Raw genomic sequence first — 27,119 nt, 5'->3', positions numbered from 1 at the left:
AAACTCCAGTGAGTACAAGCCTAGTCTTTTCAACCTTTCCTCATATGACAGTCCCGCCATCCCAGGGATCAAATCTCAAATTGAGGGCATCAGATCTTGGTAAAGAACTCAGATTTACCCTGTCCTGTCTAGCTTTAAAGTCTATTCATAAAGTGAGGCAAGTAAGTTCATCACACAATGCAAGTATTACTAGTTTGCCTGTAGTTCCCAAATTATTCATAAGGTTGTGTTAAAACTTGAGCGTATTGCAATATGGGGATTGCTGATCGGCGCGGACTTGGTGGGTCCAAGTACCTGTATCTGCGCTATAGAACAAAGCTAATCTAAGATAAACGTATTGTAATCATGTGCAACAACATGAAAGGATAACACACTTATTTTGTTTGGTTTAAATATTACATTTCTGATTTCCACTTTTTGAGCACAATAAAGGATTCCATGACAGATTTTTAATGAAAAAGCCTATAACTGCTTCTGAAACTAACTTTCATATTTACAACCCAGTTCCAAACAACCTCTCTGAACTGCATGGAGGCAGGAACTTTCCAATGCAAATTATTTATCGATTGCCAAGACAAATTGATGCATCTGTTCATTTGCAATATTTAAGTAAATAACATAAAAATTGATATTTACATTTTCACGACTTTCCATAGCCTACCTCAATAAAAATGAGTATTGTGGGAAAAAAAGCTGTTCAGCATTAGATTTTTGTTAAATCTTTACTAATAATCTAAAAAGTCTCACGTATCGCTTGGACTGTGGGAGGATTGATTATCCGTATGCAGTGAGTCTGATGTTTATTAGCCTTAGTTAGAAGGGACTTAGTATACTTTCAGCAGCTTGCAGCCATCCCATTAACAAAGCATTGGAATTTGCAAATAGAATGCAAATACCGCCATCCCTGGGATTTGGGATATAGCGTATCCATTCTTTTACACATCCACAGAGTATGCTCCACTACACACTCGCCGTTTAGTGGCTCACGTAATGGCTTGTGGGAAAAACCATTTGGTAGCACAAATTTAATTTAGTTTAGTTAACTTTAGAGATGCAGCACGGAAACAGGCCCTTCGCCCACTGAGTCCGCATCGACCAGCGATCCCCGTGCATCAACACTACCCCACACACACGAGGGACAATTTACATTTATACCAAGCCAATTAACCTACAAACCTGTACGCCTTTGGAGTGCGGAAGGAAACCGAAGATCCCTAAGAAAACCCACGCAGGTCACGGGGAGAACATACAAACTCTGAACAGCCAAGCACCTGTAGCCAGGATCAAACCCTTGTCTCTGCCACTGAAAGGCAGTAGCTCTACCGCTATGCCATCGTGCTGCCCTGGAATTCACACTAAAACAGTGCAAAGCAAAGGTATAGGGTAGAAAAAGATTAATTCTAATCCCTTCAGCCTTAGTTTGGCAGAAGACCGAATGCCAATTTAAGGGCCTGTCCCACTGTACGAGGTAATTCAAGAGTTCTCCCGGGTTTTCCCCTGATTTGAACTTGGAGAATGTCCGTAGCGGATCCGTAGGAGTTCGTGGTGTCCCGTAGCGGCTTGTAATGCTAACGGTAGGTACTCGGGACATCCGGTAAACTCGTGACGTTTGTTCAACACTGAAAAATGTCCACAAGTAAAAAAAATACTTGTGATGAAAAAAATTGTTACTTTTTACTCGTACGAGCCGCTACGAGACATCCATGAACTCCTACAGGCCCGCTACGGACATTCTCCGAGTTCAAATCAGGGGAAAACTCGGGAGAACTCGTGAATTACCTCGTACAGTGGGACAGGCCCTGAACAAAGCCACAGCATGTCTGGAACCATTTTTAAAAACTACACACGGGTGCTAAAAGTGGAGAACACGTTGCTGCAGTCTGAGTTAAGATGCTGAGAATCTGAATCGGATACTATCTGTATCCCTTAAATATGACAGAACATAAACATGTGTGTGTAAAAAAAACCCAGCCGCCTGTAATCGTACAGCTGGAATCACTCCCCTGCCTTAACATTGCCAAGTAATCTTGTTTATGATGAGTCATGTTCAATTGCAGGTAGATTCTTCCAAATTTATTTTTGTGTAAGATCATCTTCACTAAAGAAGTGTGACCAGTCCGTCAGGAAGAAAGTGATTATTGGCTGAGTCCATCCAAACTGGGATGGTCAGGCATCTAGTTAGTTGATTCAATGTAATCACTTAACCATCTGTGGCCCATCAGGATGAATGCCAACAAATTACAAAGGGATTAAAGCAACATGCAAGTACCATTAGATGCTTTCTGTGAGGACTTGCATTTGCCTAGTTTTGAGTGTTATCAACAGTAATGCAATTATATAGACAATAAGTGCAGGAGTAGGCCGTTCGGCCCTTCGAGCCAGCACCGCCATTCAATGTGATCATGGCTGATCATCCACAAAAACATCTGCTTTTTCCCCATATCCACTGATTCCACTATACAATACAATTAAGAGCCCTATCCAGCTCTCTCTTGAGATTACTTTATACTATTTCCAGTTTAAATGATGTGCATGCTTTTGAGTTATAAAAGTTCAAGGAACTACTAACACTTAGCTACTTATCAGTTTCAGGCCGAAAGGGACTTTGCCATCAAAAAACGTTCTAATCTGTCAGCAACTGAAAAATAATGCATATTCTCTATCACAAGAAGAATCATGAGAGAAAGAGATCGGGTAGATGCACAGAGTCCCTTGCCCAGAGTAGGGGAATCGAGGACCAGAGGACATAGGTTCTGGGTGAAGGGGAAAAGATTTAATAGGAATCTGAGGGGTAACTTCTTCACATAAAGGGTGGTGGGTGGATGGAACAAGCTGCCAGAGGAGGTAGTTGAGGCTGGGACTATCCCAACGTTTAAGAAACAGTTAGACAGGTACATGGATAGGACAGGTTTCGAGCTATATGGATCAAGCGCAGGCAGGTGGGAATAGTATAACTGGGACATCTTGGCCGGTGTGGGCAAGTAGGGCCGAAGGGCCTGTTTCCACACTGTATAATGCTATGATTCTTATGACTCACCTGCAGAAGTGGGTCTTAATTCTGAGGGTGGATGGATAAAATTCAATCAAGAAATTTGTACAATCACAGATTCTTTAACCGTGTGTTTTTAACATGTTATTTCTTACTTTTATTATAAATTCTGTGACTTCATTTGTAAATATCAATAGCTACAGTTTTTAATACTCGTTAGGGCAGGCAGCATCTGTGGGGAGAAATGATCTTTGATTAGGTTTTAGAACTGGGAAAACATGTTTGAAGTTACTAAACAGGGGGGAAAAATAGAGAGAATAAATAGGGCAGAGAGCAGTTGACACATTTGCTTATCGTGGTGTTAATCATTGCAGATCGGTCTGGGTGGGTGTAAAAGATGAATGAGGACAACGGGAGAAAAGAGAAAATCGCATGCTGGAATAAAGATGTAGAATACAGCAGTGACTAGAAATCTGAACCATGTTGGAAATACTGAGCAGATCAAGCAGCCTTTATGTAGGAAGAAAACCAGATAAGGTCTTTAAGGTAACCATAAATTCAAACTAGCCAGAAGTGACACAGACAGGGGAAGCTAGTTATGTGGAATTGTTGTGTAGGAACGAACTGCAGATGCTGGTTTAAACCGAAAATATACACAATAAGCTGGAGTAACTCAGCGGGTCAGACAGCATCTCTGGAGAAAATGAACAGGTGACGTTTCGGGTTGAAACGTCACCTATTCCTTTTCTCCAGAGATGCTGTCTGACTCGCTGAGTTACTCCAGCATTTTGTGTGTATCTTCATGTGAAATTGTTGATTGGATTATCATTGTCCCCAGGCAGAATATTAGGTGCTGTACCGCAAGGCTCGGCGCTGCGACCACAGCTAGTTACAATATACATTCATGATCTAGATGAAGGGATTAAAAGTAACATTAGCAAATTGGCAGATGACACAAAGCTGAGTGGCAGTGTGAACTGTGACGAGGATGCTATGAAGATGCAGGGTGACTTGGACAGGTTGGGTGAGTGGTCAGATGCATGGCAGATACAGTTTAATGTGGATAAATGTGAGGTTATCCACTTTGGTGGCAAAAACAGGAAGGCAGATTATTATCTAAATGGTGTCAAGTTGGGAAAAGGGGAAGTACAATGGGATCTGGGGGTCCTTGTTCATCAGTCACTGAAGGTAAGCAGTTTAAGCAGGAACTGCAGATGCTGGAAAATCGAAGGTAGATAAAAGTGCTGGAGAAACTCAGTGTGTGCAGCAGCATCTATGGAGCGAAGGAAATAGGCAACGTTTCGGGCCGAAACCCTTCTTCAGACTGAAGGTCTTCACACTGAAGGTGAGCATGCAGGTACCGCAGGCAGTGAAGAAAGCGAATGGCATGTTGGCCTTCATAACAAGAGCAGTTGACTACAGGAGCAAGGAGGTCCTTCTGCAGTTGTACAGGGCCCTAGTGAGACCACACATGGAGTATTGTGTGCAGTTTTGGTCTCCAAATTTGAGGAAAGACATTCTTGCTATAGAGGGAGTGCAGCGTAGGTTCACAAGGTTAATTCCCAGGATGGTGGGACTGTCATATGCTGGGAGAATGGAGCGGATGGGCTTGTACACTCTGGAATTTAGAACGCTGAGAGGGGATCTTATTGAAACGCAAGATTATTAAGGGTTTGGACACGCTAGAGGCAGAAAACATGTTCCCGATGTTGGGGGAGTCCAGAACCAGGGGCCACTGTTTAAGAATAAAGGGTAAGTGGAGAATGGAGCTGAGGAAAAACTTTTTCACACAGAGAGTTGTGAGTCTGTAGAATTCTCTGCCTCAGAAGGCGGTGGAGGCCAGTTCTCTAGATGCTTTCAAGAGAGAGTTAGATAGAGCTCTTTAAAGATAGCGGAGTCAGTGGATATGGGGAGAAGGCAGGAACGGGGTACTGATTGGGGATGATCACCCATGATCACATTGAATGGCGGTGCTGGCTTGAAGGGCCGAATGGCCTACTCCTGCACCTATTGTCTATTGACTGTATCTGGGGAAGTGAAGCAGACCAAACATAGGTCAGAGTGGATGGAGAATTAAAGTGACATCAGCTGGAGGCTCAAAGTAGCCATTGCGATCTGCAATGCGTAATCTTCAAAGTGGATGTCCACTACATTTCCACGTATGCAACGATCTACCTTCATCAATCTCCTTCGTCACCTCCGTCAAAAAATACAAGCTCGACGTCTTCCAATATATCCTTAATACTCTTCCAAATGGGAGTAAATCCTATCTCGAATTATTCTCACCGCCAATTCCCTAACACTGACGTGAGGCTCACCGGCCTTAGTTCCCTGGATTCTCACTACTTTGTTTTGTTAAACAAAGGAACAACATTGGCCAGTCGTCCAGGACTGAAAATCATTTTGTTTTAGTTTAGAGGCACAGTGCAGAAACAGGCCCACCGAGTCCACACCGACCAGCGATTCCTGTACAATAACACTATCCTACACACTAGGGACAATTTATAATTTTTATCAAAGCCAATTAACCTGCAAACGTGTACGTCTTTGGAGTGTGGGAGGAAACCGGAGCATCCAGGGAAACCCACACGGAGACAGGGAGAACATACAAACTACGCACAGACAGCACCTGTAGTAAGAATCGAACGCGGGTCTCTGAGGTACGGCAGTAGCTCTACCGCTGTGCCGACCTGGGATAGATCCTATCAGGCCTTGAAGACTTATCTATCTTAAATGTTCTTCAGGAGCCTCAGCACCACCTTCTTCTCGATCTCAAACTGCCCTAGCATATTTATATGCTCCATAATGATCTTGCTGTCCTCCAAGTCCTTCTCGTCAGTGAATACAAATGTAAAGTACTTGCTTATTACCTCACCTACATCCTCCCGACTCCAAGCATAGATTCACTCCTTCATCTTTGAGTGGCCCTCCCTTCTCCCTGGTCACTCTTTATTTTTAAAATACATATAAAAAGCCTTGGGATTTTCCTTAATCCGACTCACCAGTGACATTTCATGACCCATTTTGTTCCTTTATTTGCCCGCTTGAGTTCTTTCCTACTCGCTTTATATTCCTCATAATGCCACCTTCTGATGCCACCTTCTTAAACCTGACATGCAGTGCCCTCCATAATGTTTGGGACAAAGAACCATCATTTATTTATTTGTCTCTTGTACTCCACAATTTGAGATTTGTAATCGAAAACAAATCACATGTGGTTAAAGTGCACATTGTCAGATTTTATTAAAGGCCATTTTTATACATTTTGCTTTCACCATGTAGAAATTACAGCTGTGTTTATACATAGTCCCCCCCATTTCAGGGCACCATAATGTTTGGGACACATGGCTTCACAAGTGTTTGTAATTGCTCAGGTGTATTTAATTACCTCCTTAATGCAGGTATAAGAGAGCTCTCAGCACCTAGTCTTTCCTCCAGTCTTTCCATCACCTTTGGAAACTTTTATTGCTGTTTATCAACATGAGGACCAAAGTTGCGCCAATGAAAGTCAAAGAAGCCATTATGAGACTGAGAAACAAGAATAAAACTGTTAGAGACATCAGCCAAGCCTTCACCTTAACAAAATCAACTGTTTGAGCTTAATAATCTGGAAGAAAGGATTAGGTGACGTTTCAGGTTGAGAGTCACAGGAGAGGGAAAGGAGATATCTGAAAAGGTACAAAGAACAGATGAATGAAAGATATGCAAAAAGCAATGATGATCAAGGAAAGGTGGCCCACAATGGTTCATTGTTGGCTGTGGGGACGGTGATAACGAGTGATATAAACATGGGCATGAACATGGAACACTATTCAGTCTTGGTCACTCAACTATAGGATGGATGTCATTGAACTTGAAAGAGTGCAGAGTGGATTTACAAGGATGCTGCCAAGACTTGAGCGGCTGAGCTATGGGGAGAGGTTGGGCAGGCTCGAACTTTATTCCTTGGAGCGCAAGAGGCTGAGGGGTAATCTCATGGAGGTCTATAAAATAATGAGGGGAATGTACAACGTACATGCACAGATTTCTTCTACCCAGGGAAGGGGGGGTCAAAAACAAGAGGACATATCTTTAATATGAACGGGACTAGATTCAAGCGTATTTTATTGCCATGTGTCCCAGATAGAACAATGACATTCTTACTTGGAACAGCACAAAGAATATGTAAACATAGTACTTTGTAAACAGTAAATAAGTAAAAAAGGTTCAGTGTGTGTGTGTATATATATGTACACACACACAGTGGCGGATTGGGTCTAAAAATATTGGTTGCCAGGAGACAAAGGGGGCCCACTTCATCAGGGGCCCACTTCATCAGGGGCCCATTTGCCATCGGGCAAGCTGACACCCTGGCCAGTCCGCCACTGTACACACACATACAAACACACATACATGCACATAAACAAACAATAATAGAGCAAAACGACAAAACCAATGCCCCCAATGCCATCAGTCTGAAGAAGGGTTTCGGCCTGAAACGTCGCCTATTTCCTTCGCTCCATAGATGCTGCTGCACCCGCTGAGTTTCTCCAGCATTTTTGTGTACCCCCAAGTCTATGTAGTTCAGAGCTTATTTGGAGGTTGTAGTGTTTAATAGCCCAATGGCTGTAGGGTAGAAGCTATTCCTGAACCTGGACATTACAGTTTTTAGGCTGATACCTTCAGGCAGGGGTGAAATTGTGTGGCCAGGGTGGTGTGGGTCTCTGATGATGCTGGCTGCTATTTTGAGGCAGCGACTCCGGTAAATTCCTTCGATGGTGGGGAGATCGGAACCCGTGATGGACTGGGCAGTGTTCACCACGTTTTGCAGTCTTCATCGTTCCTGGGCGTTCATGTTGCCGAACCAGGCCGTGATGTAACCAGTCAATATGCTCTCTACTGAACACCTGTAGAAGTTCAAGAGAATCCTCTCTGACATACCCAAACTCCGCAATCTTCTCAGGAAGTAGAGGCATTGATGGGCTTTCTTTATAATAATGTGCTGGGTCCAGGAAAGATCTCCAGAGATATGCACGCCCATGAATTTGAGGCTTTTGACTCTCCATCGTTGTCCCAAAGATATAAGCAGATTTATGGGTCCTCATCCTTCCAAAGCCCACAATCAGTTCCCACCAGATTTTTAACACCAAAACACAATTGAACAGGAACATGGATAGGAAAGGTTTAGAGCAGGGGTGGGGAACCTTTTCATGTTGGAATGCCGCATTAAGTTAGCTGTAATATTATAAGGCCGCATAGAAAAAACTTCAATTAGATATACTTCAAAATGTCCATTGCTTTGTACAAATCTAACTACTATGTATTAACTTCAAGAAAATGAAAAAAAATAGTTAATTCTAAAGTTAACTAACTTTTCAATGACTTTGTTGTGACTGCTTTCTAGAGTCTAGAGTCGCATTAGAACTAAATCATGAGTTTAGCAGGTGTTAAAATAGCCCTCATGACTTACTAACGTTTTAATTGTGGCCGTCAATCAGTGAGGATTATTTTGTTGAATCTTCTTTTACTCTTTGATATTTAAAATATCTTCATTTTAAGATTAAAATAAAAAATAGTAAAAGTCGAATAGAAAATTAATAAAAGTAAAAGGATTTGTTCTACAACATTTGGATTCATTCAAAAGGCCGCACTTAATGGCATAGAGGGCCGCAGGTTCCCCACCCCTGGTTTAGAGGGATATGGGTTAAATACAGACATATTAATTTAGCTTGAAGTGGGCATCTTGGTTGTAAAATGTCAATACCAACACAATTCACCTTTGCCATCCTTGCCACACTCACAATTGTATCTGGAAAAAAGGTGAGGGAGAGGACTAAAACAAGGACCCTTCAACATATCAAATACAATGGGCCCCTGCCAAAAATAACTTACTTACATCCTTTACTAAACACTATACCAAAAAGTTGCAAGGATGTAACATGAAACTAAATTTAAAATAAAATTAGAAGAACCTCCCATTCTGAGTATTGGTACACAATTCATTGTGTAAAGAAAGACATTCATGTACTGGCAACAGTTCAGTGAAGGTTTTCTGGCCAAATTCCTGGAATGGATGGATTCTTTTTCTAAGATAAGGCTGTGTCTGCAGAATAAATCATAATAATAATAATCATAGGTAGACAAAAATGCTGGAGAAACTCAGCGGGTGAGGCGGCATCTATTGTGCGAAAAAATGGGTGATGTTTCGGGTCGAGGCGCTTCTTCAGACCCGAAACGTCACCTATTCCTTCGCTCCATAGATGCTGCCTCACCCGCTGAGTTTCTCCAGCATTTTTGTCTACCTTCGATTTTTCCAGCATCTGCAGTTCCTTCTTAAACGTTATAATAATAAACATAATAATAATCATAATCATAACTTTATTAGCCAAGTATGTTTTGCAACATACGAGGAATTAGTAAAATGGGACATTTAAAAAATAGTGAAATGGGACTTGATTCAAAGTTCAGATTCTGAGGGTCGTGACAACATGGACGTGAAGAGGTTACTTCTTCTTATGGGAGAATCTGAATCTGGTACTGCTAACTTCTTTCATTTCCTTCAGTTCTCACCAAGGCTGCTCATTCATGCTGGGATGTTTTTCCTTAGATGACACAAGGCATTCATGCTGATCTTTTTATTACCATCTAAATCCACGGAAACCATCAACTCGGAAGCCATATGTTGTCCACCAATATTCATGTATACATTTCCTTACTAATTCCTGACCTTTGACCCAGCTAAGCTCACATAGTCAAAACGTGCCCTTGTGGTCCATGTAACTTAGCATCATAGATGGAAGAAATCTCACTTTAAAGACAAGATGATGTCAAACTCATCAAACGTCACAACAAGGGCCACCACAAGATAGACTGGAAGGTCAAAATACTTCATTTTGGTAGATGTCAGAGCCACTGGCAGTTGTCACTGAGAAATGTTGCCTTGTTTTTCTTTGGCACAGGGACCACGGTGGGCCTTTCAAAGCCGGCAGAAACCTCAAATACTCCCACCTGCTGGTCTGCGCAGGTACTGAGGACACAGCCGCGTCTCTACCCAGGGCAGGTTGTGGGTTCACTCTTAGGAAGGCCAATCACTGTGGGTACGGGTGCACCCGAGGCTGTCCGGGCGGATAACATTATTCCACCAATCTTCTATTCAAAATGACCATTAAGCTCATCAGGGAGGGTTGTATTGTTGCAGCAAATCTGCCCAACTTTGTTTTAGTTAGTTTTTACTCAATTTTAGTTTATTGTTTATGGTCACGTGTACCGAGGTACAGTGAAAAGCTTTTGTTGAGCAGAAAGACAATACATGATTACCATCAAACTACAGTGTATAGATACACGATAAGGGAATACCGTTCAGTGCAAGGTAAAGCCAGCAAAGTCCGATCAAGGACCGTCCGAAGGTCACCAATGAGGTAGATAGTAGTTCAGCACTGCTCTCTGGTCGTAGTAGGATGATTCAGTTGCCTGATAACAGCTGGGAAGAAGCTGTCCCCGAATCTGGTGCTGTGCGTTTTCACACTTCTATACATTTTGCCTGATGGGAGAGGGGAGAAGAGGGAGTGGCCAGGGTGCGACTCGTCCCAGATTACGCTGCTGGCCTTGTCGAGGCAGCGTGAGGTTTAAAGGGAGTCAATGGGAGGGAGATTGGTTTGTGTGATGGTCTGGACTATGTCCACAATTCACTGCAATTTCCTGCATTGCAGTACGTTGCAATTTTGTAGCCTGCTGCAGCATGCAAGTTTTGCCACTACCTGAGTGGTTGGTTTGGGATTGTAGTGTGGTCTGGTTTTGTCTCTTGGCCTCTGATAGCTTTGTGATGGTTGTATCCAGGTTTCTTGCACAGGTTGGAATTATCCAACTTGACTGCCTCAGACTTGGTCTTCACTGGAGTAAGAACCTTACCATTCATTCACGGTTTCCGGGTTGGGGAACACCTAGATTCACTTCTTGGGCAGATGTTGAAGAAGAGCAAAGAAAAAGTTATCTATAACATTTCAGTGGATTAATGCTGTGCGATGCAGCACCAAATACATGTTGGGAAGTTCTAACCAAATTGTGCTTTGCCTGATCTTGCAGTGGTGTAAGTGTGCTATAGTTACTCTCAATGCTTCAACACTGAATCAGGAAAAAATGGGATTAATATTGTTTTGAATGGCACTGTTAATCACTGAATGCTCAACTAATATTCGATCCTATGTAGCTGATATTTGACATATTTTCTGTGTCTAACCCTGTGCATCTATACCAACCATCTCACTTTGGTAGAAAAGAAGGGAACAGTTCCAGTTGGGACATACAACATAGAAGAGTACACCGAAATGCACAAGAATGAGCTCTCCAGCCCGAACACAATGCCAAGTTAAACTAATCCCCTCTGTCTGCGCTTGATCCATATCCCTCCTTTCCCTGCATATCCAAGAACGGAACTCACTATCAAAACATGGAGGGGACGGGGGGACACAATTTTTTGGCGGCCGCGCGCGCATGCTCACACACACACACACACACACACACACACACGCGCGCGCGGCTTCGGAGGCTCAATCCAGCGCTAAATGCAGCTCAACTGCCTGTCTCACCAGATTAACTACAGCCCTGTCTGGACTGACGGGACCCCAGCGCTGCTTCTCCGCGCTGGCCATATTTCCCGCAAGCTCAGGCAGCTTAACCTGGCGGGGATGTCGCCCACCTCTCAAAACATGGGGGGGGGGGGGGAACATGTCCCCCCGGGTTTTCCGTCCCTGCGCATATCCATGTGCCTACCTCAAAGCCTCTATAATGGTACTGTTCTATCTGCCACCACCACCACCAACTCACCAGCTCATTCCAGGCATCCACTACTCTCTGTGTACAAAACTTGCCCGAGCATCTCATTTAAGTAAGTAACTAAGTAAGTTTATTGGCCAAGTATTCACATACAAGGAATTTGCCTTGGTGCTCCGCCCACAAATAACAACATGACATACAGTGACAGTTACGAATCTCAGAAAACACTAAACATTAATAATAATAAAACATTAATGATAAAACACCATTGATCAAGCATGTGAACCAACAAAATACCAGATCAAAGGGAGGCTACAGATTTTTGGCTGTTGAGTAGAGCAACTACTCGTGAATAAAAACTGTTTTTATGTCTGGCTGTGTCAGCTTTGACAGTCCGGAGTCGCCTTCCAGAGGGAAGTGATTCAAAGAGTTTGTGGCCGGGGTGAGAAGGGTCATAGATGATCTTGCCAGCTCGCTTCCTGGCCCTTGTAGTGTACAGTTCATCAATGGAGGGAAGGTTACAGCTGATCGGACGATTCGCTGCAGCCTCCAGGTGTCGTGCTTGGTGGCTGAGCCAAACCAGACCATGATGGAGAAGGTGGGAACAGACTCTACGATGGCCGTGTAGAATTGGACCATCATTGCCTGTGGCAGATTGTGCTTCCTCAGCTGCCGTAGGAAGTACATCCTCTGTTGGGCCTTTTTGACTGTGGAGTCGATGGTGGCCCCCCACTTAAGGTCCTTGGAGATGATGGTTCACCTTTTCCCCTCTCATGTAAAGGCTCCTGTACTCTTTGGCATTTCCACTTTGTGGGGAGGGGGAGGGTCTGACTATCCACTCTATCTGTGCATCTCATAATTTTAATATGTATCTATCAGGTCTCAGCCTCTGATATTCCAGAGAAAAAAATCCAAACCTGTATAACTTCTCCCTGTAGCCAATACTCCCTAATCCAGGCATCATTCGGGTAAACCTCCTCTGTCCCCTTCTAAAGCCTCCACACCCTTCCTGTAACGGACAACCAGAGCTGTACACAATACTCCTAATTCAGCCTAATCGAAATCCTATAAACCTGGAAGAATGGTCAGGATAAGGATCCATGCAAGATAGGAACATAATTGGTTTATATAGCTCTTGAAGTCTGCGCCACAATCATTACAATCATGGCTGAATGTCTCTTCTATATTCTCCCCGTACTCTTTCATGCTTTTAGTGTTCACAAATCTATTTACCAACTCTAAAGGAAATACAATTTAGAACTTTATATGGATTTTTGTAATTCTGACGGAAGGGATAAATATGATGACGTGTACATAAGCCTGTAGTTGTAATAACTAAAATGAGACCAGTGATTTAATACCACAATTTTAATTACTCCCTTTAAAAACGGGCAATGATGAGATTAATTATTTCCTGTAGTTTCTTGAACATTTTTTATGTTGAGCTACATCTGCCACATATTTGCTCAATATTTGTACTGAATATCCTACAGTTTTGCATATTCAGCCAACATTCTCAACTTAGAATCAATATTACAATTCTGGATATATATTTAATAAATAATAAAAGCACTCCAAGATGAAAGATGTGACTATACAACCATGCGTCCACAACCTTGTTATAATTGCGCACACAGACCCCCTTCTGGATTTTTTCTAAAACTACAAGTGAACTAAGTCATATTTCATTTATCCACCCTGTATCTCCTACAAATAATTTGCTACTGTTGGTCAGTAGAATAAACTTATGAAAGCTAGAATACACTGCACCGAGTAATTAATGTTTCTCTAATGCTGAATGAAGATTTTTAAATAAAGATTTTTTAAGATGGTCAACATTGGGAGACGTTACCCAGAGCGCAAGAAATATTTTATGTTAGCTTCAGAACCAAATCCACAATGCCTCAGTGGAGGTTTGAGATCCTATTTGATCTTGGGATGCGTAGGATGCATTTGTACACTGCCCCCTGCACCTTTCTCTTTGACATAATGGCCATTTCCTTCCACTTTCACATCTTTCACCGTCTCCAAATCTATGTCATCTCTGGATAGCTTTTCTTCTATCCAGTCTTTTTTTCATTGCTATTTTGCACAATTTGCATTTTGCCTAAAAGCAGTCAAACCCTCCCTTCAGATCTCCTCATCCCATATTTAAATTCCTTGCCTTAATTATCCTGCCTCTGTAAAGGGCCTGTCCCACTTGGCTATTTTTTTCGGCGACTGCCGGCATCATTGACTGACGTATCAGGTCACTGTAAAATTTGCGGCGAGACTTGGCGTGATGGCGCACGGTGTTTTTTCAAGTGTCGCAACTTTTTTTTGCCGCCGCTGGATTTTGAAACGTTCAAATTCTTTTGGCGACCCTGATGTGACGCCGGCAGTCGCAGAAAAAATCGCCAAGTGGGACAGGCCCTTAAACATTTGAACCCGAAAAGTTTATACAAGAAACTTCGGTTTTTCTGATTTTGGCCTGTTGTACTTTGTGCCACCAACCATTGGCAGCCATGTGAGAGTTGCAGACTCTGGAAAATTTCCCCTCAATTAATTTACTTCTGCAAATTATTTTACTTGTAAACTCTTCTTCAAACCCATTTCTATACTCAATTTCTTGTCGCTCTTCCTTTTGAACAAATGTCTTTTTATTTTATCCATTTACACCTTTACAAAATAGTTTACAAGGTTTTGCTACCTTAAAATTTTGTGATGGAAATTATCATCTTGGTTGAAAAGAAATACCTATGGCAATAATATACTTCAGTATCCCACTGATTTGTTATCTCAAATTATTTCATTTATTTTTTTATAGAATGGGGCTTAAACCGGCAACCATATGATTTGGCCAAGAGTGCTTCCTACTGCATTTTTAAAGTTATTTCTTTGTCTTGTATATTCATTTTCAGACATATGTGTAGATCCATGGTAATTTTTATTTGTGCATAGCATTGAATTGATTATGTGGCATTGGTGGGGAATGGTGATATTGTTCTCTGAATGTTCCCTTTTATATCCTAAAATATTGTACTGGCAATTACCAAAACTTGACAGAACTTGTAAATATTCATGATTTAATCCACATTTCACTTGAGATGTTGAATGGTTTGTCTCAATTGTATCGTCAAGGCAATCTTATGCTGAAAGATTTAAGGGAAAGAAGCAATTAATGGAAATGGTCTCTGACGTGTAATAGAAAATAACAGAATCAATTTGAAATGTTCCACCAGGCATAATTAATATTTTTATTTATTATTAACAGAGATAAATTCAGTGGTGAACCAATGCTAGAGGCAGGAGGCATTTTGTGTATACGTTCATCATTTTGAAGATGAATATGCAGCTATTTTGATAAACTTGCTCACTGCCTTTGCAAGATAAGCTATCTTGCGCCTAACCAGAGTCGATTGATTAAATCATTAAAGAATTTAGCAACATACCTGCTAATTCTCCATCACAGCTTCCCCTTTTCCTTAGCTTTTCAAATGAACCACAATGATGAAGCTGGGTGCATGTTTGAGCTCATATAGGTTAATGGTTTAGTTCATGTCTTAACAACTATTTAGGTTTAATTTCAATGATTTTTCCATCAATTAAACAGGTATAATTGCATCCAATAATATCCATAACACGCCAAATGAGCAAATATTTCTATAAAGTGTTTTCATTGAATATTGTTTAAAACAGATTGTTTGTTGCCTGATGTTGCACAAATTTTGACACCAATTCAATCCACAATGTTTTTGATTTTCAGATTGGATATTAACATTAAGGAAGAGATAGTTTATGCCACACTTGATTATGGAACAAAATAAAGACGTTTTCTAGTATCTGCATTGTACCATAGAACATAAAAATACTTCCATAGTCATGACAGGATTTGATGATCCAAATAGATGTTTTTTTGGTTGTGTGATTAGATACACAGATTTAAATTAACAAATTAGATGATAAGACTTGTGCAAACTTGGCACATTGTGCATGGGTAACTTGCTATTTTGGTTCAATTTACAGATATTAAATTGACATCAGCACAAGAAGGATTTTGGAGATTTGTAATTTAATGTTATAAATGTTTTCCTGAAGTAATCTAATTAATTAATAGCTAAAATATTCACTTGAAACCTTTAAGCTGTTACATAGACTGCAACTTTAAAACTATAATCTTCTTTGTATTATTTCACGACAAAGTTTAACTATTAAAGGGTTCATGTAACTTCCCTGTTGCGATTGCACATCATATAATAGTTGTTAGTTAAATTTTAACTTCATTTGGAAGATTATACAGGATTCATAACTATTTCAAATCGTGAGAAATGGCCACATCTCATTTTTTGACCACAGACATTTCATAGCAGGCTGGCACGAGACCAACTTCTTCCAATTTTTTGTTTTGCTTTAGGTAATTATCCCAGACCGCCTAATTATGGTGGAGTACCGAACACCAACTACAGTGGTCCAGGTCCAGGCTTGACTAACAACATGAGTATGAATATGAACAACCAGATGCATGGTCAGGGCCCAGCTCCACCTTGCAGTAACATGACAGTGGGCAGGATGTCATCATCGGGGATGTCGAACTGGCCTTACTCTGGCAACACGAGTAATATGACCCCAAACTCTCCAGGCATGTCACAGCAGGTTGGCGTGGGGATGGGACCTCCAATGGCAGCTGTAAATCGCAAGGCACAGGAGGCTGCTGCTGCTGTGATGCAGGCTGCAGCAAACTCTGCTCAAAACAGGTATGCAAAAAAACAAAAACAGATCTCAAAAGGCTGGATGCAGTATCTGTAAACTTTTATATGACATTTCCAATGTAGAATACTTTAATTGAGGCCTTCAAGTGAATTTTGTCTCTGATTGGCAGACATCAATGGTATTCTTCTTAAGTAATAAATATCTGGCTGATTTCAATTGGGCATAATTAAATTTGGATATTTCCAACTGGTATTGTGCACAACTGGTATTGTTCACAGGCGTTAATCAGCTTTAATTGAGAATGAATGACAATATATTTGTTGGATATTAAATGTGGTTCATAAGGCATTTGGATGACAATCTCCTATTCTAATATATATAGGTTGGCTAGGTGTGCACTTAGTAAGTTATTCCCCCTTTTGAGTGACCCCACAACTGCATTCCTATCACAAAAAAAGGAGGTGAGGAAGATGATTGATGAAGGTCGGGCAGAGGATGGTGTCGACACGGATTTCAGTAAGGCATTTGATAAAGGCCCTCATGGTGGGCTGCTCGTGAAGATTAAGATGCGTGGAATCCATGGTGACTTGGCAGTTTGGATTCAGAACTACAGCGAGATAAGTTACAGATAAGGGGGGAGAAATGGCAGATGGAGCTTAATTAAGTGTGAGGTGATGCGTTTTGGGAGCTTGAATGTACGGGGAAAGTATACAGTTAATGAGAATATCCTTAAATGCATTAGAACATAGAAACATAGAAAATTGGTGCAGGAGTAGGCCATTCGGCCCTTCGAGCCTGCACTGCCATTCAATATGATCATAGCTGATCATCCAACTCTGTATCCTGTACCTGCCTTCTCTCCACACCCCCTGATCCCTTTAGCCATAAGGGCCACATCTAACTCCCTCTTAAATATAGCCAATGAACTGGCCTCAACTACCTTCTGTGGCAGAGAATTCCAGAGATTCACCACTCTATGTGTAAAACATGATTTTCCCCATCTCAGTCCTAAAAGACTTCCCCCTTATCCTTAAACTGTGACCCCTAGTTCTGGACTTCCCCAACATTGGGAATAATCTTCGTGCATCTAGCCTGTCCAACCCCTTAAGGATTTTGTAAGTTTCTATAAGATCCCCCCTCAATCTTGTACATTGATGTACAAAACAATGTTGAGTCCAAGTCCATTGCTTCCTGAAAGTAACAAGGCAAGTGGATGGAGTAATAATAAAAGGCATATGGTATGCTTGCCTTCATTAGTCAAGGCATTGATATAAGAGTAAGGAGCTGTAAAAACACTTTGGTTTGGTCACATTTGGAGTATTGTGTGCAGTTGTGATCACACAGGAAGGATGAGGTTGCTTTGGCAAGTAAGGTGAAAGTAAATCCAAAGGGTTTCTACAGCTATATTAATAACAAAAGGATAACGAGGGATATAATTGGTCCATTGGAGAGACAATGGACAGCCATCTGCAGAGCCAAAAGAGATGGGGGAGATATTGAACAATTTCTTTTCTTCGGTATTCACCAAGGAGCAGGATATTGAATTATGTGAGGTAAGGGAAACTAGTAGAGTAGCTATGGATACTATGAGTTTCAAAGTAAAAGAAGTACTGACACTTTTGAAAAATATAAAAGTGGCTAAGTCTCCAGGTCCTGACAGGATATTCCCTAGGACATTGAGGGAAGTTAGTGTAGAAATAGTCGGGGCTATGACAGAAATATTTCAAATGTCATTAGAAACGGGAATAGTCCCCGAGGATTGGCGTACTGCGCATGTTGTTCCATTGTTTAAAAAGGGTTCTAAGAGTAAACCTAGCAATTATAGGCCTGTTAGTTTGACTTCAGTGGTGGGCAAATTAATGGAAAAGATACTTAGAGATAATATATATAAGCATCTGGATAAACAGGGTCTGATTAGGAACAGTCAGCATGGATTTGTGCCTGGAAGGTCATGTTTGACTAATCTTCTTGAATTTTTTGAAGAGGTTACTAGGGAAATTGATGAGGGTAAAGCAGTGGATGTTGTCTATATGGACTTTAGTAAGGCCTTTGACAAGGTTCCTCATGGAAGGTTGGTTAAGAAGGTTCAACTGTTGGGTATAAATGCAGGAGTAGCAAGATGGATTCAACAGTGGCTGAATGGGAGAAGCCAGAGGGTAATGGTGGATGGTTGTTTGTCGGGTTGGAGGCAGGTGACTAGTGGGGTGCCTCAGGGATCGGTGTTGGGTCCTTTGTTGTTTGTCATGTACATCAATGATCTGGATGAAGGTGTGGTAAATTGGATTTGTAAGTATGCAGATGATACCAAGATAGGGGGTGTTGTGGATAATGAAGAGGATTTCCAAAGTCTACAGAGTGATTTAGACCATTTGGAAGAATGGGCTGACAGATGGCAGATGGAGTTTAATGCTGATAGATGTGAGGTGCTACACCTTGGCAGGACAAATCAAAATAGGACGTACATGGTAAATGGTAGGGAATTGAAGAATACAGTTGAACAGAGGGATCTGGGAATAACCGTGCATAGTTCCTTGAAGGTGGAATCTCATATAGATAGGGTGGTAAAGAAAGCTTTTGGTATGCCAGCCTTTATAAATCAGAGCATTGAGTATAGAAGCTGGGATGTAATGTTAAAATTGTACAAGGCATTGGTGAGGCCAAATCTGGAGTATGGTGTACAATTTTGGTCGCCCAATTATAGGAAGGATGTCAACAAAATAGAGAGAGTACAGAGGAGATTTACTAGAATGTTGCCTGGGTTTAAACAACTAAGTTACAGAGAAAGGTTGAATAAGTTAGGTCTTTATTCTCTGGAGCGCAGAAGGTTAAGGGGGGGCTTGATAGAGGTCTTTAAAATGATGAGAGGGATAGACAGAGTTGATGTGGATCAGCTTTTCCCTTTGAGAATAGGGAAGATTCAAACAAGAGGACATGTCTTCAGAATTAAGGGACAGAAGTTTAGGGGTAACATGAGGGGGAACTTCTTTACTCAGAGAGTGGTAGCGGTGTGGAATGAGCTTCCAGTGGAAGTGGTGGAGGCAGGTCCGTTGGTATAATTGAAAAATAAATTGGATTGGCATATGGATGAGAAGGGAATGGAGGGTTATGGTATGAGTGCAGGCAGGTGGGACTAAGGGGAAAAAAGTTGTTCGGCACGGACTTGTAGGGCCGAGATGGCCTGTTTCCGTGCTGTAATGGTTATATGGTTATATGATGTGGAGGCTTTGGAGAGGGTTTACCAGAATGCTACCTGGATTAGAGGGTATTAGCTATAAGAAGGCGTTGGGCACACTTTCACTGTCTTCTCTGGAGCATCGGAGGCTTACTGGAGATCTGTTCAATGTATATAAAATTACGAAAGGCTTGGATATGTTAGGCAGCCAGAATTATTTTCCCAGGGTGGAAAATGTCAAAGGCTAGAGGGCACAGCTTTCAGAAGGTTTAAAGCAGATGTGTGGGGCAAGTTTTTGACATCATAGAGAATGGTGGTGCTTGGAATGCCCATTGCAGAGTGGTGATGGGGGCAGATGCAATGTTGGAGTTCACAAAGCTTTTAGATAGTCACATGGATATGCAGGGAATGAAGGAATATGGATCACATGTGGCAGTGGGGATTAACCTGGCATCATGGTTTGACACAGACATTGTGGGCCAAAAGGCTGCATCCTTTTAAGAACATAGATTTCTTTTGACAGGCAACTAAAAAGTGAAGATTAGCGTAGACTAAAAATATAAAACCAAGGACACAATTTCCCCCTTCCTCTGTGTGCCTTAAACTACTGAGGTTGATAGACATTTGAAAGAAAGTTGCAATGACCTGAAGATTTAGAATATGCCCATCAACAATAACTACAATAGTGAATCTTTGATTTACGTTGGATTCCCCCAAAACTGTGTGTCAGATTCTGTTGTCCTGTTCCACACAAATGGTCAGGCATCTTTCCAACATTATTTTTGGAGCAAATACAAAAATACATTTTTGAATCTGTACCATTGTAAATCATTCCTCTGATCTTAAAATATACTGACCATAGTCACAACATTTAATTATCTTCAGTATAATGAAACGGTCCAGCTCTTGAAGAGATATTGTCATTTACTGAGCAGATATTACACATGTGCATAAATATGTTTGTCTGTGTCGCTATGTTTGCAGGCAGCTGCATGACAGAATAACCTCAGCATTTCTCAGCATTTATTGTTGACCGCTGATGTTCCCAGCCTGGTAACTAAAATGAATAAATTTGTACAGGACATTTCTGATCAGCACTTTTTTGCAAGAAGCTGTTGATGGTATAAGTAAGTAACAAACATTAGATTTGCAGTGCACTGTGTCTGATGAGAAGCATTGCTGTAACCACAAAACTCCAGGAAATTCATATTTTCATATCACTGTTCTTTCCAAAAAAATTCACTTCACTTTCACCTATTGTTAACAAAGAAAATACAACATTGCCAGGAGAATTTACATTTAATTAATATATTTTAAATGGTTCCAGCTATCTATTTCTAGACAGTACTTTTTTTTTTAATGTACTTTTTAAAAAAATAACTTAAATGTGATAATTTATGAATAAAATCCAATTCTGAGGACTTTAGAATATACTTAGTTGCAAGAATGCGCTGTGTTCAGTTCGCGTTCTTTTCAAAGAAATGAATGGCTTCATATCAGATGAGATTAGCGAACAAACTGCCATTCATATGTGCTGGATTACATTCTCCATTCATCAGTTTTTCTTCCTGCTGTGGGATGAACGTGAGTTCGAAGCAAAGCATTCTCTTGTACATCTAGGAGCCAACATTTGGGCTGCAGATCTCAAAATGTGCTCCCCGTCGCAACAAGCAAGGAGTATCTTCGGAGTAAGTTATGGAGAACCTTTATTTAACTTGCGTTGGAATGCATGAGATCAGGTCATCTGTACGAGAATGGGAAAGCTAGCTGAAGCACAGGATCTTAAATTACAGGTAAATTGCCAAGAATTCCTTCTTGCCCACAAAATCTTTGGGAACTCACCAATCTCAGATACACATTTTGGTACATATGCTGTTGTATCGGTATTCTGTTGATTTAGCATCATTTTTGCCAGCTTTCTAGCTTCTAGACAATCCTTTGTTGAATGATTAAGTTAGAGGCTTAACAGATATACATGACGTTAGCTCACATTGGCTGTTTCTTGACAGGGCAGCATGAGTATCTGGTTTTACCTTTCACAGTTAGTGTTCTGCCACTATGTATGTGGCCAAATCTAAGCTTTGAATATTTGAATTGATACATTAATGATGTAATTGGAGTTACTTTGTGGTTATGGTATTGTGTTATATAGAATTCGTTTCTCTTGTTTTATTTATATTTCCTTTCCTTCCAGAGCAATCATTTTATGTCAATCTTCACTCAATGGTTCTATACCAATGGAATGAAAAGTGGATATTTGCTGTTTGAAACAAATGTTTTGTTTTAAAGTTTGGTGGTGATTGTTCAATAGCGAGATTTAAGATCATTTTACTTGGCAATATTCAAGTGTTGTTACCAGTCAAGCATTTAAATTTTAATGTATTTGGGGCTATACAGCTCTTGAATGCAGCTCCAATTCTGCCAGAATATGTTGCTATATATTACAGTTACATTCAATGATTACAATTTTGTGTGAAAAGTAAAATGTACAACTTGTGCAACATTTTGCAACATTGGCAATGTTGGCAGTCAGCAAATCAAACATTTAACCAATGTACACAACATAAGTAACGCACATTTAATAGAAATGGTATGTCCTAACATTCATTTAGGAACTATCCTGTTGGTTTGCCCAGAGTGTGTTTTCTTTGAACATCTGTTGCATCTATATCACTAATTCACACGCAACACAAAGATTGTATTTCAAACAATTAACAGTGCAATTTATATTGGCGAGGAGCTGAGTGCTAAGAATACAGGATACGGGGTAAATTGCCAAGAATTCCTTCTTGCCCACAAAATCTTTGGGAACTCAACAATCTCAGATACAAATTTTGGTACATTTGCCATTGTATCGGTATTCTGTTGATTTTGCATCATTTTCACCAGCTAAATGTGTTTCAGCCTCATTTGTAACTTGCGTATAGCCAAGTTCTCATTCGCTATTGTCTTTGCTGTTTTGCGGATGCGGAATGTGTCATTTTGAAACCCTGTGTTATTGTCTAGTCCCATTGTCTTTTTGGATCATCTTTTGTGTGTAACGGTGTTATGATTCCCTTTCAGCTGCACAAGCACATACATTCCCAGTTGGAGTTAACATTTACATTCACAGACACATGTAAACATTATACCATTGCAGGGTGGCAACAACCCTGGTGCCACACTACACCGCTGCAAGCCTTTAAAGATTTATTTTAGCTCTTCATTATTCACATTTTCTTTGCTTATTTATCTTCAAATATTCAATCTGTCTGTTCTTTTCTATCTGAAATAATTGCAGAGTTGCAGTGTCCCTCAGAAATGTTAAGCATTTTGTGTAATCTTTCAATTGGAATATAGAATATGGTTACATTACAGTTTGAGTGGATTGTTAAAAGGTGCACATGAAAGTCTTGTTATCTATCGGAAGAAATTCTTGGCTATTACAGTTTAGTGAGAAAAGCTGTTTAAATTAATTCTGTGTTTCTGCTTTGGTTACTGGCAAGTTAAAGCTGTTATTTACCACTGTTTAAAATGGCATCTAGACAAACCAATACCCATTGCTATACATGTCTCGGATTTACTTTTATTGTGGGCTATATTCTAAATGGTTTTGTGAATCTATTTTAAAGTTTGAGTATTGGATTATTTTGGATTATATAGACATGTGATACATTATTGACAGTATCTTTTTACTAGAAATTGTAATCCATAAATTTAATTATTTTAAAGTTTGGCACATTTTAAATTGACTGTTTGATATTATAATATACCCGAAAACTCGCATCCGTTTTGTAAATTAAATTTACCCCAGAACACAGTAAGCAGCCTATTACTTAGTTTAGTTTAGAGATATAGCGCAGAAACAGGCCCTTCAGCCCACCGAGTCTGCACCGACCAGCGATCTCCATATAGTAACTCTATCCTACACACACTAGGGATAATTTACATTTATACCAAGCCATTTAACCCTCAAACCTGCACGTCTTTTGAGTGTGTGAGGAAACTGACGATCTCAAAGAAAACCCACGCAGGTCACGGGGAGAACGTACAAACTCCATACAGACAAGTACCCATAGTCAGGCTCGAACCCGGGTCTCTGGCGCTGTAAGGCAGTAGTTCTACCGCTATGCCACCGTGTCGCCCGTACTCGTATCAGGCAGTGTACCATGACTGCCATAGTCCTTGGAGTATATGGTTAGTGAAAGGGATCGTACTTAGTTTGTTTGTTCATGTATGAGTGTGTTCTTTATTTTACTGCTATTCACTCCTTCCCTGGCTGTCCTGATTTTTTCTTGTCTACATTGTTCAATTTAGCATTTTTCCTAAATAGGATCTAACCTGGGGGGAATGATGAGACAATAGAGAGATATTCACCAAACCCCAGACTATCATTTTTCAATGGAGACATGGCACCCCAGATGGTGGAATCTGGAATTACAAACAAATTCTTGGAGGAACTCAGTGGTTTATTGAATCATTTGCTGAAAGAATAATATGGCAGGAAGCAGACCCTTTGTCCTCTCTTAACCATGCTGACTAAGTTGTCCATCTGAGATAGTCCCATTTGCCTGTAACAGGCCCATATCCCTTTACATCTTACCTGCCCAAATGTATTTTAAATCTTATGTTTATTCCTGCCCTAACTACTTTCTCTGGCAGCTCATTCCATTTACGCACTGCCCTTGGTGTGAAGAAATTCTCCTTGTGTCCCTTTTAATTCTTTCCCCTTTCACCTTAAACTTCGGCCCTCTAGTTTTTGTTTCCACTTGCCTGGAAAAAAAGAGTATGTGCACTCACAGCTATGCCCCTTGTCGTTTTTTATACTACTCTAAAGGTCACGCCTCAGTCCCCTACTCTCCAAGGAATAACGCCCAAGCAAGCCGAACCTCTCCCTATCACCCAGGCACGCGATTCCTGGCGACATTCTTCTCAACCTTCTCTGGACTCTTTCAGTCTTAATGATATTTTTCCCAAAGCAGGGTAACCTAATCTGTTCATAATACTCCCGTGTGGCATCATCAATGTCTCGAACAACTGTAACAAAATGTCCCACCTCCTGTACTCATTACCTTGATGAAGACCAGAATGCCAAAAGCCTTCTTCACCACACAACCTTCCTGCAACCCCACTTTCAAGGAACTATGTACGTACGCCCAGATACTTCTATTCTACACCCCCCCCCAGTGCCTTACTGTTCACCCTGACGTTCCTACGCTGGCTTGATACCCAAATTGCAACACCTCACATTTAACTAAATTGAATGCCATTAGCCATTCCTTACCTAGCTGCTCATGATCCCGCTGCAATGTGTGACAACCTTCTTCACCGTCCACAATACCTCCGATTTTAGTATCATGTGCAAACTATTTTAGTATCATCTGCAGGCCATGCTTTGCAATTTATCATCCAAACCATCCAACTAAATGAACAACAAGGGAGCCAGCACAGATCCCTGTGGCCACACCCCGCAATAAACTACTGACATTTCAAGTCCAAACCCTGCACCAGGACTGAGAATAGAGAGGGAAGATCGGCAGTATAAAGAGGAGAGGTGGGGTGGTGAGACCCGGGCCAATGGGTGATTGGTGGATCAAGAAAGGTTGAAGGACCACAGACAGGTGGAGCCAGGTTGGGGAGGGGGGAATGGTTGAAGTTGGGATCTTTTCTCAATGTTTGCTCATGCATTTCACAACTGGAGTTACCGAGCAGCCATAGTAGGAATACCGAGTAGTAGCTGAGTAGGAATAGGCCAAGCCGGTCAATTTTCATTCATACTATTCCAACCTGTTGCCATCACTAATAAGAGATCTGGTCAGGGCATTATGTGAGCTGGGCAGTTCAGCACCGCACTACATTGTCCATTATGTTAGGAGAAATGTTTTTTGATGAAAGTAGAATATTGCATGGTTGTGACTGTACCAGCAATATGATTGAATATGATGCATCATGTGCTTATCCCGCAAAGTAAAATACACAAGACTAATGCGTTTTATATTTCAAATAAAACAACCTTGAGCTTGTATAACACCTAAATGAAACGTGTATAACCATCAGATGTTTGGAATCAACTATCACGCACACTGTAAAGGGAAGTTTGTAGCAGTGTATGTTCATAACTTTCAATGGTCCATTCTTTCAGATTAAAATTACTTGAAAAACATTTGAAATCTGAAATGTATAGTAACCCAATAAAGACAGGGTCCTACTGTGATATTTAAGCCATTCAAGACATAATATCACAGAATTGCTTCCTAATCTGTATTAAATTAGCTGGCCTTAACTAGACCTATAGGCATGACAATGTAATGGATTTCTGTTTCCAATAGCTAAATGTTCAGTGATTCCTGGTGTGACCTGCTTGTGTCGGCATCTGGTGAAGACAGAAAAAGGCTCTGCTATGACTCCATCTTTGATCGCATAGTCTATCGCAAACTAATCTCTGCATTGAATTCTTATTGAATAGTCAACAGGTCAAGTTATGAGCCAGTTTAACCAGTCCAGGGACCTGAACTCAACAACAGTTAAGTAAGTAAGTAAGTAAGTAAGTTTAATGGCCAAGTATTCACATACAAGGAATTTGCCTTGGTGCTCCGCCCACAAGTAACAACATGACATACAGTGACAGTTATGAGTGACTCAGAAAACAATAAACATTAATAATAATAAAATATTAATGATAAAACACCATTGATCAAGCATGTGAACCAACAAATACCAGATCAAAGGGAGGCTATAGATTAACTCAACAAACAGCTTGTTGAAAATAGGGATAAAAGAACCTGTTTTAATTTAAACATACGCTTTTTTAGGTCTGACCTGTTTTCAGTATTAGTTTTGCAATGAATTGAAAGATTTGAGAATCCAATACTTCAACCTTAAAAACTTGTTATTTAAAATTAAGATAAGATCATTGGATATAACAAAAACTGATCTAAATTGAAAAGCCCAACTTGCTTTAACTGATCATTAAATATTCAAATTGCAGTTTAATTCTTCAGGATCGATGGGTGATAAGTAGATATTACATGCATTTTAACAACTAAATGCAGAACTGACACAGAATGAAAACAAAGGAGCTATTTCTTTCCCAATTTAGGCCACCGTACATTAGGTCGCCTGGTTATCCCAGTCAGACTGGGCCTGGTGGACGTCCTGTGTTTCCACCACAACATCCCAACTATGGCAACACTCAGGCTCCCTTGATGTACCAGCCTGACCAGTACGGGTAGGTGGCCGTTATATGAATGGATTTGCTGTGGGACTATAGTGTTTCCCAGCAGGACTTTTAACCCGACTGCAACAAAAGAGCATTGTTCTTTGTGGTTTCCTATTTTGATTCTGTTTGGTTATGTTTTGTACTAACCAGAGCTATGAGAGAATGACAGACAAAAATGCATGCCTCACACCTGCATGACATTTGGCATGGCTGAACTCTTCCTGCCTAATGGGGAAGTTGTAAACCGCAGTGCAGAGCTATTACATGACAAAGATTGGGGACTACAGTGCATTGAGAAATGTTCAAGGCCTTCTCACTGC

General features: G+C 40.8%; 1 protein-coding gene across 1 annotated transcript in view; it reads left to right on the top strand.

The window, feature by feature from the left end:
• Positions 1-27,119, top strand: part of arid1b (AT rich interactive domain 1B (SWI1-like)) — a 457,745-nt gene that overhangs the window by 301,408 nt on the left and 129,218 nt on the right. The window contains 1 exon segment of the mRNA XM_055639980.1: positions 16,134-16,473. Within this exon segment, the coding sequence (XP_055495955.1) occupies positions 16,134-16,473 (340 nt within the window).

The sequence above is a fragment of the Leucoraja erinacea genome, chromosome 8 (assembly GCF_028641065.1).
Source record: "Leucoraja erinacea ecotype New England chromosome 8, Leri_hhj_1, whole genome shotgun sequence".
Taxonomy (NCBI): domain Eukaryota; kingdom Metazoa; phylum Chordata; class Chondrichthyes; order Rajiformes; family Rajidae; genus Leucoraja; species Leucoraja erinaceus.
This window is presented reverse-complemented; position numbering and strand designations above follow the sequence as displayed.